General features: G+C 31.3%; 2 protein-coding genes across 3 annotated transcripts; both read right to left on the bottom strand.

The window, feature by feature from the left end:
* Positions 1–215: 215 nt before the first annotated feature.
* On the bottom strand, positions 216–10,332 carry Topors (Topoisomerase I-interacting protein). Of its 2 annotated transcripts, XM_065511353.1 has the most exons (5): positions 9,093–10,332; positions 8,660–9,016; positions 4,135–4,556; positions 1,662–4,062; positions 216–1,597 (listed from the first exon to the last, which is right to left on the bottom strand). In XM_065511353.1, exons 1-4 carry the CDS (start codon positions 9,707–9,709, stop codon positions 1,667–1,669), a joined length of 3,792 nt encoding a protein of 1,263 aa, XP_065367425.1. In that variant the 5' UTR covers positions 9,710–10,332; the 3' UTR covers positions 216–1,597; positions 1,662–1,666. The 2 variants fall into 2 exon arrangements, with proteins under 2 accessions (XP_065367425.1, XP_065367424.1); XM_065511352.1 differs by having other exon boundaries at positions 1,662–4,556.
* A 3,365-nt stretch (positions 10,333–13,697) lies between these two features.
* Positions 13,698–15,151, bottom strand: slv (saliva). The gene is made up of 5 exons (XM_065511752.1): positions 14,896–15,151; positions 14,758–14,835; positions 14,459–14,685; positions 14,171–14,346; positions 13,698–14,102 (listed from the first exon to the last, which is right to left on the bottom strand). The coding sequence occupies exons 1-5, from the start codon at positions 14,973–14,975 to the stop codon at positions 13,983–13,985; spliced, it is 681 nt and encodes a 226-aa protein (XP_065367824.1). The 5' UTR covers positions 14,976–15,151; the 3' UTR covers positions 13,698–13,982.

Below are 15,151 nucleotides of genomic sequence, written 5' to 3'. Positions count from 1 at the left end.
AAGGGGGGAGCCTACTAAGTACTGATTACTATATTATTATTTCATACTTCTGCGGCTATAATTCAATATATTGCTGCTGCACTTTCGGGTTTATATGCTTAAATTATGCACAATACACTTGTTTATCTATTTAAAAAGAATAAAAAGTTGTTGTTAAAAGCAATCTTAGAAAGCGACACCTTTAGCATTATTTTTGAAATAAAACACATATATACTTATAATTTGAATACACTTATTTATGTATTTTTCTCTGTTTTAAATATTATATATTTATGTGTAAGTTGTAATATTTAAATTTTTTTTTGTAAAATATCGCTTAAGTATAAAATTTTTCTCTTGTTCTAAATTAAAAAAAGCCCTTGGAACAATGCATAAACAATAGTTACGAATTTATTTATATATATATAAACACAAAAAAGGAAACATTATAAATGAGAGTGTGGGGATTTTGTTTTACTATTTCGCAAGATGCCAATGAATTATGACGTTTTCTTTTGTGTCAAATTGTTTGCAATTGTAAAAAGTTAAAATAATAACATATTTTGCCCTCAATTTTACTCAACTTCTTAACAACTTACTCTAGCATTTTATTTGTAAGAATTAATTTTTACAATTAGAACATCCAAACAATATTTATATAAACTACTTAAAAATTCGAATGCATAAAAATAGATGTTGAAAAGGTGGTAAAGTTAACAGTTTGAGAGCAAGAGGGCAACATTTTAAACTTTTTAAACTGCAATAAAGCAATCGTTTTTTGCAAAAAGAAAAAGAAAACGCCTTTCATTAAAATGTAATTATAAATAATAAAAAAATATTTACATAAAATGTTTAATTTAGTTATAAAATATTGTATATTTGAATTGTTTATGTTTGCATATTGAAGATCTTAAGTTGACATCCTGTAGATGATTAATAGCGTTAGATTAAGGTAAGCCTGACAAATATGATTGTTGTAATTTAATCATCCCTTACAAGTTGTCATCTCTTAATCTTCGCCATATTTGTTGCTAATGTAATGTGATTTAAGAAATTTTAACAAATATCGAATCAATATTTAATTTTTTTTTTTGTAATTGTTAAATTTTTATATTTAACTTAGCTGTTGTTAGTTTTAAATAGACATTTTTTTTTGTTTGTTAATCTCTTAAACATAATTTCTTTTAATTTTCAATATAATGAATACAAAAAATATTTATATATAAACTTAATTATGCAATTGTGTACTTATTTTTTGTTGATTTTTTTTTTGAAAATGTAAATAGTAACTAAATATTAAATCTTAGAATTAAACTAATAATTTGTGGTATTTGTTAATTAAAACTATTGAAGTAATAGGTATTTTTATTTTTCTTTTCTTATTTTTTTTCCTTTGTAATATGTAGTAGGAGAGTAGAAGATTTTCCGGCATTTATTAAATAATTAATTGTAATTATGCTTTATATGGTTTATTGTTTTATAATAGTTTAAATTAAAAATAAACGGGAAATTAGAAACGTTTTGTGGATTTCATGCTATATGTACTTGCTATTGGATTGATGAGTTTTGCAGCTAAAATTTTATTTTAATTCTTTTATGTAGTGGAAACTATTTAAATCTGTAAGGAAAAAATATTGTTAATTATAAGCACAAAAAATACAATTATATACAATTATACTCACTTCATTTACGATTGTTCGTAATTTATATAACTGTTTGTATTGCTACTACTGCTATTGCTACTACTCGATAGACTGGTAGTAGAAGATGACATAGAACTATCGGAGCTGCTGCTATTCGTTGAGTTTTCATCAGCAAAGTCGGCAGTATTAAAGGTCTGTTGGGGATTATAAAAGTTAACGGCAGCTGAAGAGATTTGCTCGGCAGCATCGTGTAGTATTGTATCGGTTGTAGTAGTACTCATACTAGTGCCATCAGCAAATACATTACTCTCGTTTAGAGTTTTGTTTGGGGGCATGTTGCTTAAATTCTCATCATCGTCACACAAATCATCTTCATTATTATCGTCGGCGTGTGTGTTATCATGGTAGTTGTCCATCGAGGATGAAGGTAATTGTTGCTGATCATTGTGATACAAAGTGCTGTTGCTGTCGTGATCATCAACATGATCATGACCATCTGTGCGTTCATTCTGCTCATTATCATTGGAATCATCAGTGAAATTAAGTAAATCATTTTGTGTTGTTGTTGTTGTTGATTCGACAACGTTATTAGTTGTCGTTTCACTAGCAGTTGCTACCGGATGAGTTGTGGCATCGGCTGAGTGCATAGTAGGAGGCGAATATGTCATTACATATGAACTGTATGTATTTGAGGTTGTAGGAATGTTTGAGTGATCTGAACTTGTTGTAGATATTGTTGTCACTGTTGTTGCTGTATTTGTATTTGTGTCTGTCACTGTCGCATTTATATCACCTTCATTATTATTCCAATTTTTATTCGCCATCTCCGTTTCTGCAAGTGTTGTAGTTTCAACTACAGTTTCTTGTTCTTGATTTGTATTTGTTCCATTCTCATTTTGCTCCTTATGGCGATCCTGTCCGATCAATTTCGTTTTTAATTGTACAAGATTTATATTATCACTTTCATCGCTTGATGTGTCATCATTGACTTTGAAGAAATTTCTAACATATTGTGATTCAGATTCTTGCTGTGTTTGATTTTCAATTTTTTGACGCTTTTCATATTTTTTATGTTCCGTATCAATTTCAATGTGTTGCTGTTGTTGTGTGGGGGTTTTGCGCTGTCTTTTACGCTCATTGCTCTTGTGGGAACTTTTTGCTCGTTGCTGTTGCTGTTTTCGCAGAGGTTCAATGACGGCCTTTATACGCCATGAGTTTTCACCCTCACTGGCCTCCTCATCATTGTTCTCTTGAGCTTTGCTTTTTTGAGTTCTGCACTTTTGATTTTGCCTTTTTTGGCGCTCATTTATGGCCATGACGAGAGCAAAGTTTTTACCCATATGACCGTTGTCGTCATCATCATCGCTAGAGTACTCGTTGTTTGTTTTCTTTCGTCTTCTGGAATCATGTTTATTTGTTCTTCTGTTGTTACTATTGTTGGCTTTGCGCTTTTTTGTTTTCTTAGCTTTGTGGCCGGGTTTACGTGTAGTAGCGCCCTCTGCACCACCAGCTGAAGATGTCTTCCTTCTTTGCGACGTACTGGCAACATACTCTTCATCACTGGAACTCGATGATGAATTGGATGAAGAAGTTGTGGATGAAGAACTGGACGAGATTGTTGTGGACGATGAGGTACTGGAATGACTACTTTCACTGTCTAAACATTTGCCTCGTCTTTTGGGAGCTTGACGCTCTGTTCGTGACTGACTGTCGCTATTATTACGCAAGGAATACTTGTCACGTCTAACTCTCGAACTGCTAGCTCCATTATCAGATCTATGCGATGTATCTACTCGTTTCTGCAGAGATAAACGTAAGGCCGCCGATGTACTGGCACCCAAATTGTAAACCTCTATCTGAGTATCTTGCTGCTCACTTTTAACCAAATTTCCTGAATGATTACGTTTCTTAGACTCCACCAAAGCAGCAATTTTATTGTGATGACGACTATGAGGTTTGTGATCACTTGGTCCGTCATTTTGCTCACCCTCACTCGAGCTGAACGAGGTCTTGTTCAAAGCCTTAGATTCTTCGATAAAAACGACATCCGAATCTGAAGCTGAATCTAAACTAACCATCTCAGGTGTGCGCAAGTGAGGTGGTTTACGTTCTAAAATGAATTCACACTCATCACTGCTGCCCGAAGTTAATTCTATATTTTCCGATACAGCTGGCTGTGCGCCAGACATTATAATGTCGCCCTCACTGGTGCCAGCATTCTGGCCATTTTGGTAATTCGACGAATTTGTGGTCGCTTGAGCGGTAGATGTGGTCTCATTATTATCCGATTCTCCTCTCAAGTCAATGACCAAACTAACGTCATCTTGTATATCACTCAGACCACTGCCGTTGTTGCCGCCATTAAGGCCTCCCCCTCGACTGCCGCCTGCATGCACCGACGCCGCTGATGTCAGGCGATTGTGTATGGTCAGATTAATAGCTGTAAAAGGGTTTAAATATGAATTAAAAACTCTGTGATGTGATCGAACAACATCATATTCAAATATCCCACCATTTATCGACGAAGCATTTGTGGAACGTGAACGTGACGTTGACGATATTGTGTTATTGTTGCCACCCTCATCACCGGCTACATCGATCTGTTCATTGTCGCTCGATTCATCCGATGTAGTAAATTCAATGACGATTTCCTCATTGTTGGATTGTGGTGAATATTGCACAGCACGATCATAACCAATCATGTCGTAAGGCGAACGAGCAAAATTATTGAGTTCGTGTATAAAATGTGCTGTTTTTGTGCCTAAGAACGGCTGTAGGCGACGCCGGAAAGCTGGCGATAGTATATTCATGAGTGTCAGCGACGAATTAATAGATTCCAAAACGGTGGTAACATCATGTTGCGTCAGTCTTAGCAAACACACAATATCTCGATTTATCCACGGCATTAAGCGATGAATTTGTGATGGATTGTCTCTGTGAAAAGAAAATAATACAAAAAAAAACAAACATTTATTATAAGATTTATATATACTTTAAGAAAAGCTCAGAAACCAATTTTAGGTGAACAAAATTGCTTAGATCTCAGCAATGTGTAAGCCGATTTCCTCTATTTTAAATAGCAATCTTAGGTGGCTTCGGATAGTTGATTTCAATATATAGGCAGACATTGCTATATCGACTCCGCTATCTTTATGGAGTCGCATATGAAAAATGTGTAAATAATAATTCCACCTTTTAAGTTTTTCGCTTTTTGACTGAATTGATTTCTACACATTAAAATTTATGTAACCATTTTTAAAAAAGGTTAAGCCTTTTACTGTAACTCAATTCCAAACATAATAGTTCAAACCAAAACGAAACAATTCCAGTAAACAACTAAAGATGTAAAGATTTTTTAATAATTTTTTTTTTAACTTACTGCCAATTGAGAACTATGTGGGAAGTGTGGCGGTTAGGAACTTGCTTAGACTCTTTTAGTCTTCCCTGGTAAGATCAAAACGGATAGTAAATGTCGACCATAGTGTTGAACTGTTAAAGGGCTCTAGAAGCATTATTGGAACTATACTCAATCGGATTGTGTTGGGTACTTCCCCGGGAAAATGTTTAATCACGAAATTCCGGGAAATTGTGCGAGAATTCCCGGGAATTATATGATGTTTTTTCCAGACGGAAAATCCTGGGAATTTCGCAAAATTTTCAATCCCGGGAATTATTTTCATTGGTTTTGTATGATGTTTTCCCGGGACGGAAATATAATTTTGCGACCAGTGATGGTCACAAATTTAAGACAAATACTTGAATTTTTTTCATCAACTGAATTTTAAGTGCGATAGAGCCAAAATAAAAGGACATCTAAGGGTATGAAATTTAGTATTAATGTTTCTAGTTTCTGAAAAATGTTTGGAAAAATCGGTAAAACATATATGGGCAAAGATATGTGGAAATACGTTGACCCACCTCAGCGAACATCCGCTGTTAATAACATGATATGACCGAAACTAATGGAACTAAAAATACGAAATTTGGTCCGAATATTTTATAATAATAAAATTATAATGATATAAATGTGAGAAAATATGTTTATTTAAAAAAAAAAAATTTTCGTCAAGTTGTAGAAAAATTTTATGTGTTCATGGTGAATATGTATGAATTGACACAGTCGAATAAAACACACTTGTGTGTTAAAACAGTCCTCATGCATACATATTTGTGGAAATATTTGAAAAAATAATTGACAATTACATGGAATTTAGCAAACAATTTTTGTCTTAAATTCCTGGCCACCACTGTTGAAATCAATTTTCTGAAGACCCCAGATATCTTCGGGATCCAAATCTTCAATAATTCTGTCAGACATTCTTTCGAGAAGTTTCCTGTTTAAAATCAGCAAAATCGGTCCACAAATGGCTGAGATATGAGGAAAAAACCAGGACAACCTTGATTTTTGACCTATTTTTGACCTATATCTGGATTACTAAGTCATTAATATAGACAATATGGATATCTAATGATAGATATTTCAAAGACCTTTGCAACGATGTAGATAAGGCTATAGTAAGTTGGACCTACAATGGGTCAAAATCGGGAAAAAATTTTAATCCGAATTTTTTTTTCACAAACAAATTTTTTTTAAAGTTGAAAAAAAAACAAAAATTTAAATAACAATTCGAAAAAAAAATTTTCCAAAAAATTTAAAAAAAAACTTTGGGAAAAAATTTTTTGTTTATTTAAAAATATTTAAAATTTGTATTTTGAAGTATAATTTGGTGAAGGATATATAAGATTCGGCACAGCCGAATATATCTCTCTTACTTGTTTGAACTTGACTTTCTCTAAAAGATGCTTAAAGCTCGAAAACGATTGCAAAATATTCATACTACATAAAAGATTTTAGCCAAATTGGCCAATAACAAGTACATTATTCAAAGTATTCCAAAATCTCGTGAATGTTCAGGACTGTCACAGAATTATATTAGCTTCTTCACAAAAAGTAAAACGAACTTGTTTGTGAACTTGTCATTTGTCAATTCGTTTTAAACATTTTTTGTTGTATGAATCTTCTGCATTTATTTACGAGCTTTAAGCTTCTTTTAGAGAAAATCAAGTTCAAAACACATCACATTAAACCAGAGATCGAAAATAACTCGTCCATATACCAAAAAACCCAAGTTGTGATTTATATTTTTGTGATAAAAATAAATCACTGAAAATAACAGTTATAAAATGATTTTTATTTAAATGGTTTGGTATGACCTTTATTCGTATTTGTTGTTTTTTAATGGTGTGGTGTGAGATAAACAATTCATTTGTTCTTGTTCTTAATAACTGTTACTTTCTAATTTACAATAACAATACATTTACAATAACATACAATAACATATTTTTAGTAATTTTTAACTAATTATGGAAAGAATATGTTAAATATGAAGTAATGAAGTCTGAGTAACAGAAATGAGAATTATTTTAATTTGTTATTAATCTTTTGATAAATTTTATATATTTAAGCGTTGATTTACATCAAATGCATTTTTGTGGTTTATTTTTCATGTTCGCAAATAAAAGTCACATGCTGACCTTTACGGAAAAAATAAATTATAAATCACTCATCCAGATTATTTGTGTTTGTTTCTTTTCTGTTTCTCTCAACCCAAACCTAAAATTTTCTCGAATAAATCACTCTCTCAGTGATATATCCCAAAAAATTATTTTTAAATGGCTGCGAATGAGAATTTACCATTGAAATGATAGTGAACCCGTTATTTTCGGTCTCTGCATAAAACTATGGACAATAATTCCCGGGAATTCTCGCACAATTTCCCGGGATTTAAAATTTTGCGGAATTTTCCGGAAAAACACTAGCTAATGTGGTCTGCAAACAATGCTCAATTGATAAGTTTAAAAAAAAAATTAATTAAAAAATGTTTACATCTTTAAAGTGGACATGGTTAACGAAGGTAGAACAAAATCCAATAGAAATTCCGTTACAAATGGGTGACAGGCCTGTATATAACCAAAATTATAAAACGAGACAGTTTATCTTTTTATATTAAATTTTAATGAATTTTTTATTTGTATCCAATTACATTTTATAACCACTTTTTAACGAAATCTACATTCATAAAATTGAATAATTTGTTCTAGGCGGGAATTCCCGGAATCCTGGCAAATTTCAAACTTAATCCCGATTTCCCGGGAAATTAAAAAGTAAGGGAAAAGAAGAACACTAACACTAATCTATATATCTTGGTCAAACACTTCGGAGTTTGTACATTATACAAATATATCATTAAACCAGCTAGGATATAGTGACAATGAAACAGATGATATAACCTTAATTGACTGTGTGGAGGATGTCATTGAAATGATGTAACACAATTAAGGTTTGGGGTACGGGAATTGTCGAACGGGAAATTAATGTCCCGGGAATTTTTAATTTTTTACCCGGGAAAAACTGGAAGTTTAAAATAATTTAAAAAAAAAATTTTAAAAAAATAGTTCTATGGCGAACATATAACTTAAAAGTAAATTATTAATTAAATTGGTTTCCCGAGAAATTAACTTATTCGGGAAACCCCAATATTTAAACATTGATTAAGCTTAACTATGTTTAACATTTTGATAAGTTACCCGGACTTAGTTGTGAAAAAATAAAGAATTCAATTACTAATTGCCCAACCGAAAACTTTTTTAGAAACAAATTAAAACTTTTCAAATTTACTATTAATTTTCACGGAAAAATTTATTATTTTAATGTTAGAGCCAGTTTTATCTCATTTTTGGTCACACTGCAACACACACTTTACATTATGGACTCCTTTAATCTTATGTTTTCATATTAAAGTTTTTTTAGGGGACAGTTTTTGCATGAAACTTAGACATTTTACAATAAAATATAAGTTTTTATCTAGTTATTAGAATTCAAAATGTTTTTCTTTTAAAATTTTTCATATTTTCTACTTTAAAAAAGTTTTTTTCGGTATTTGGTCAAAATTTTTACCGAATACTGGTATTTGGCCGATTTAAAATGGTGTATAAAGAATATAATTAAAATACCTGATCCTTATTCCATAACTTACCGATAAAAACGAGCACTGCTCTCACGAAAACGTCCAGTTATATCAGCCACCGGCATGGCATACAATTTACGATCGTAAACATAACGACGCCACAATTGGCTTAATGTACCACTATTGGCAATGGCTCCCGGGTATTCTTGACGATACAAATCCAATAATTCTCCACGATAAACGTATTGATTGCGTAAACCACTGCCATTGCCAGACAAAGCAATTGAACGATTACTACTGCTACCGCTGGCGGTAGAAAGTGAACCACCTCCGGTCGAAGCGGATGAATAAGGTGATGTGGCTGAGAAATCGCCATAGAAAAAGGGACGGTGAGTAGATTCATTCCAAGCATGATTACGATTGTGCCTTAATAAAATAGTAAATAAATATTTAGGTTATAAAAATAAATATTGTTGAATATTTACGTAGTAGAGTTGCTTACCCTGGATGAACTACACCAAATATACGCATTTCTTGAAAATCCATTTCGAATGGTGGATGTGCTATCTGTACTGTTGGTGGTTGAACATGATATTCCTCAAACTGGTCTATTGATTTTACATTATGTATGATGGATTTAAAGGTTTGTTTACATAGCGGACATTCTGGTTTCACTTTGCTCCACTCGCACAAACATTTGAAGCAAAACTGATGCATACAAGAATCCGTGAAGCATTTGTTTTTACAACGACCCAAACAGATAGCACAATTAGGTGGAGGAGAGGCAGCACGTTCCCCCTCGACTATTGCCGATGTGCCAGCTGTGGGATTGGCAGGTTCTTCAGATTCACTATCACTACTACTCGACGACAAAATTGGTAATTTTAATTCCAAATTGCGTTCGCTAAACGTTTGTGCTGCTGCTATTGTTTCACCTGCTGCAGCAGTGACCGTAGCTACTACTCGTGCAGCCGTTTGGCTTAAATTGTTTGGTTCCATTTCGGCACTGTTTTCCAATAAGAGGGATTCCCCGCTGCTATTCAGCTGGTGATTAACAACATTGATCGGTGGCGAGGGTGTACTGTTCAATAGCTCCATTACACTATCCAAGAGATCCATGTATGAGACAAAATGATTTTACGATTTGTTAAAATACTTTATATAAATTTATTTATAAAATTTTCCAAAATCACAAAAATTGTCTATTCTATCATTTTTTTTTCCAAAAGCTTGCCCTTTTATTCACTTTATTTCACACACTCTTTCCTTTTACAACACATTTCCAAATTGTTTCCCCTATTCTTATTGTCAAATAATATAACAACGATATCGTCGGTTTTTGACATTTTCTTTATACACCAACTGCACAATATGTATGCTGTTTTATTTCTTTTTTGTTTTTGTCTTTTACTTCTAACAGATGATTTTTAAAACTACTCACTATTTATTTCTCATTCATTTCAACAAAAAAAAAACTCAATTCTCCGAATACACTCATTCATATATGAAAAAATTTCATGGCTTTACTTTGTCTTGTACTACAGAGCACATTTTTCAATTGATTTTTACACTTTACAAACACTTTCGATTAGTTCAACTTGAAGTTCACACTATAATTACAATATTTTTACAAAGTAATCACAAGGTTTTATTGATTTTTGTGTAGATATTTTATTTAAAAATTATAAATTTTATAAGACATCTTTTTCCAATCGTGATTTTCTTTCGTTGACTCTAGACAGTGTAGTGTTGTAAAGTGTTCAAATATTTGCAATACAAAGTTGCTGTGAAGTTGCCATATCGCCAATTCTGGCTATTATAATGACATGAGCGGCTGACATCAGCCAAACCATTTTTTTAATATGAAGTTTTTACGAGTTAAATTTGGGGGGTCATCAGCCAAATATTTCCGGTAAGAAATACACAGGCGTGAGCATGTGAGCTGCTGATGTCAGCCTGCGGAGTATAAAGTTGCCAGATTGATTAAAATAGAACAATTTTCTTTTTTTTTATTTTCTATTGACACCACTTTGAGTGGTGTCAAAATGACAGCAGCAGATAAAGAATAACTGTTTCTTTTAATTTTTCAAGTAATTACAGTTTTTCTTGCAAGCTCGAAAATTTCTAATGGGATAAATCCATAAATCCATAAATAAATGAATGGTCACCAGACCAAGAAACCGATTGGATTAAAGGTCTGTTGTTTTGTTTGCAATTAGTGCTATTATAGCAGGGAGTTCTGATTCATACATTGAACAAACCAAACCCATATCGGGTGGGTAATCATTCAGATATTTTTAGGTCTGGATGATTTCATGTACAACTACGTTTACTCGTTCATTAATAATGGAGTGGGAGGTCATCAATTGCTTAATATTAGACCTTATTATGAGTTGGAGCAGTTAGGGATGAATTCCATTGGTCACCATTTAATGCAAATACCCTTGCTCCCGAGCGTAACAGTGCCGTGAGAGTATATCTCAGGTGACAGCCGAAAATATTTATGAGGAATTCATTTTTTAAAACGAATTTCTAATTTTCATAATTTTTTTGTTTGCCGTTACGTTTTATTAAAAGATCACATCATTATAAGGTACATAATTATGATACTCTTTTAAAATATGATTAATATTTTCTATAATTACACAGAATAATTATTGGGAAAGGCGAATTTATACAAGGTGGAGTCAGTCAAACAGCTGATAATTTTTTTTTTCGCTTTTTGGTTCTAACAACTGTCAAAGCTTGTTTTTATATTTAAATATCTACATATTCTAAGCTTATTAATAAAATATTTATTGTTTACATAAATAAGTAAAGCCCTCACTATTCAATTATCTACACTATATTAAGTTTAAATACTTATTTGTTTAATTTTTCATTTTGGGTTTTTAACATTTGTTAAGACCAATCGTTGTTTTTGTAGAACTGACACCACCTTGTATGAATTCGCCTTGATTATTGGGTTAATCGACTTTAAAATTGTTGATCGAAAATCGATTATTAGCTTTTCATACAATTCACCAGTCTAAACTATAAAAATTTCGCAACCGAAATAAACTATCGGGAACAAATCAAGATCCCCGAAACAGTTTATATTTTCATAATTTTTGTTTCTGTTAATATTGATATTTTCTGTATTGCCTTACTTTAAACTTTGTGGTGTATCCAACACCGGCTTCGCTAAAATCACCTTTTCTGTATATCAAAATTTTCTGAAGTACTGTCATATAAATTCAAAAAGGAATTTTTGGTTCACAATTAATTTGTTAAATTAATAAGCAGTACCATATTGTATATCACATTAAAGGTATTGTGTAGCACTATTCAATGATACCCATAACGATTGTTTTTCCAAATATGTATATGAGAAATGTACTATTATTTGTATGTATTGAATTTAAATTCCTATAACTCTTAAACTGAGAGCAAAAAAAATCTTAACGTTTTGTGCTTCTAATTATATGAGCTATCAACACCAAAATTATAAAAATGCAAGCTGTTTCGCTGATCTTGATTTATGCCGACTACCGACTTGGCTAAAAATATATTTTCTCTACAAATATGTATATTTTTACAAAATGTACAAAAAATTTACTTTGATTAGGAGTGAGTGATGGTGAGAAACATTTTACAATTTCATTAGACGTTGTCTATTCTTATTTTAAATTTCGAATAAATATTATAGCATACCATCTTTTTTCAATACATTTGGAAGACTCTTGAACCTAGTACATTATGGGCTATATTTTACATGCGTATGTACTAGTCGTATTATTTGCAGGGTAAGTCCCCTTTTACAATGCTGAAATTGAAAGGCAGACACACTCTACCTCTTCAACCCCTCGCCCACAAACTTCGTCTGTCTGCCTTTCAATTTCTTCATTGTAAAAGGGGTCTAAGCTAAATTTAAATATACATACATATGCATATTAGTGACAAATTGCTAGATGAACAAGATCCAATGGGCTAATTTACGATGAAACAAAATTCTCTACATATATTTTATTGAAATACATACATATGTATGTATATAAGATTAACATGCAGATAACTGTTTGTTTTTAAAATTCGTTGAAATTTTTGCTAATTATTTCTTGACTCTAGAAGCAGTTGTGATATACTATGGTCCCAGATAAGAATATACATATGTAGCTCCAATTAGAAAATAACACTGTTATTCATTTATTTATTAGTTTTCCAATAACCTAACCTCTCTAGGCCATAAATGGTAGCAGAAGTATCTGAGTGTAATGTTCAATAAGGAAAATTATTCCAATTGGTATTTTTATTAATCATTTCAACAGTCCATTTCGATTTACTGAAATTTCTTTGCAATCTCATTAAGTCACAACAGCGTGTGAGTGGTCATTTTTTTATTTATTTGTAGATTGGTTTTATCTTATAAGACTATTAATTTTTTATAATTGTTTATGCTTAAAAGAACAAACAAAAAAACAATTATTTTGATTATCTTTATAGTTAGTTATTGGTATTTATTTTGTTGTGACCAACCGATAAGACGAATTAATGCTTTTAAGTGTAGTCTGTAGCAGTTTATTAACAAAAAATAACCTACTGTAACAAGTGATTTTATTACGAATTCTGCCTTAAATATTTTTCCAACCGGTATTCAAAGAGTAATGCCGCACATTCGGCAAGATCATTTTAAAATTCGGTCATACATTTAGAATTATTTAGAATTAACTTCGAATGTTATTGCTCTTTCGTTAATAAATTCCCATATGTTAATTATTATTTAACAAATAAATACCTTAAACATTAATAACAAAGTACGTGATGTATCTTGAATTTGTGTTCTTGGTTTCAAAATAAACCAGTTGGAAAAAAAATTTAGTCTTGTGAAACGTTTCAAATTGTACATATCTCTGAAAAACCAATCTTTCTGTTACAAATAATTTATTTAATCGTTTAATAATTAAATTATGTACAATAAAAATATTGATTGATTTGTGATAAGGCTGTCGAAAAATTTGATCTCATTGAGATAAGAACTCAAATTGCTTTCAGTAGTGGACAATAGTCGAAAGAAACCAGAAAACTAAAAAATATTTAAAATAGTTATTCCATTATAAAATAATGACTGTTATTTCTGGAACAATTAAAGAGGTGAGTGTTTTTTATTATTATTTTTTGTTAAATATAATTTTTAATTAAGTTCTAAGCCTCTAAATTATATTTTATATTAAGTAAATTATACTGGCGCTTTATAAGAGCAGAAAAGCGAAAGAAAATAATTAAACAAATAAAAAATAATACGTATATACAATTTCAAAGTTAAAGAACAATTAAAAATTGTGTTAAAAAAGTCTTTTGTAGCCATTCTTTTTTTCTTCTTAATAATTGTATAAAAAATTTCATGTTGTTGTGTTTAAAATACCACGGATTGGTCTACAAGTTTATAGCCTTGACCAGCAAAACTTTTTGGAGGATAGCAAACAAATAGGAAAAGTTGCATTAGTGATAAAAGACAGCCTAAAAAGTTGGGTAGCTAGAAAAATTAAAAAAAAAACAAAGTGATTTTTTCGAAACTTATTTAACTTCTAACACAAAACATACCTGTATAAATGTATCGGCTATTATAATACCATATATCAACCATTGTACGGACACCAAAAATGACATTACAATTAAGGGGAAAGGTAAACTTTCTGAGTTTTTAACCCGTATTACATGCAAAAGATTTGTTAGAGGTGCCGCAAAGAAGCAAACGGTGACAATACAGCAAACAATTCCTAAAAAAGAACACACATTAAAAATATTTTCAGAACTGCTGAAAATTTAACAAATTCTAATATTTAACAATTTTGATAATTATGGATGTTTCAATTAATCGTAAAAACTTACCCATAAAGTTTTGAGCCTGTCCTTTATCGGCAATTCCATTAATATAAAACACAATACCAAATAAAGCAGTTATCACGACCAGAAACTGCTTAACGTAAGCATTCTTATTGACGGTAAAAACATAATAAATCAGAGTATATATCAAGAATAAGGTCACACCAATGGTATTAACTAAAACTACACTTCGTTCCTCACTTAACATGCCATAGTGAATCCAGTAACTACAACTATTTATTGAAAAAACATAAACACAAATATCTTGCAAAAAACTTGAACAAACCTAATAAAACCATACTTACGATAAAAAGCCACATATGAATGGAAATCCAGAAGATTCACCGGTTGATTTCTTTTTTATGTACTTTTGACATATAATGCTAAAAGGAAAAATAGTTTTTATGCAAAAATTCATAGTTTTATAGCTTTGAACCACTTACGCTCCTGATAAGTACTGCAAAACAGTGGTCACAACCGCGGTAGTTTCCAGTAGCGCTATTAAACCTTCAACATTATGCATTCTGCGGCAAGTTTTTAATCCTGTTCTCTCTCTAGCTAGTTCCTGACTTTTAAGTATTTATTATTCCAGCTACTGACTAGATTATTGTCATCGCTTTGTGTAATGCTTTAGATTTTAATGTAAAGAATTTTTAACTTAAATTTCAAAATAATATTATTCTTTATGAATTTCCTACG

The sequence above is a fragment of the Calliphora vicina genome, chromosome 5 (genome assembly GCF_958450345.1).
Source record: "Calliphora vicina chromosome 5, idCalVici1.1, whole genome shotgun sequence".
NCBI classification, from domain to species: Eukaryota; Metazoa; Arthropoda; class Insecta; order Diptera; family Calliphoridae; genus Calliphora; species Calliphora vicina.
Note: the sequence above shows the minus strand (reverse complement) of the source record. Positions and strands in the feature narration are given on the sequence as shown.

Bases quoted from the DNA above. Each gene is read 5' to 3' on its own strand.
- slv (XM_065511752.1), bottom strand. From the start codon at position 14,975: ATGCATAATGTTGAAGGTTTAATAGCGCTACTGGAAACTACCGCGGTT. The intron at 14,836-14,895 runs GTAAGTGGTTCA...TTTTCCTTTTAG, and splicing joins TTGCAGTACTTATCAGGAGC to CATTATATGTCAAAAGTACA. The intron at 14,347-14,458 runs GTAAGTTTTTAC...GTTCTTTTTTAG, and splicing joins ACAGGCTCAAAACTTTATGG to GAATTGTTTGCTGTATTGTC.
- Topors (XM_065511352.1), bottom strand. From the start codon at position 9,709: ATGGATCTCTTGGATAGTGTAATGGAGCTATTGAACAGTACACCCTCG. The intron at 9,017-9,092 runs GTAAGCAACTCT...TATTTTATTAAG, and splicing joins TTTGGTGTAGTTCATCCAGG to GCACAATCGTAATCATGCTT. The intron at 4,557-8,659 runs GTAAGTTATGGA...TTCTTTTCACAG, and splicing joins AGCAGTGCTCGTTTTTATCG to AGACAATCCATCACAAATTC.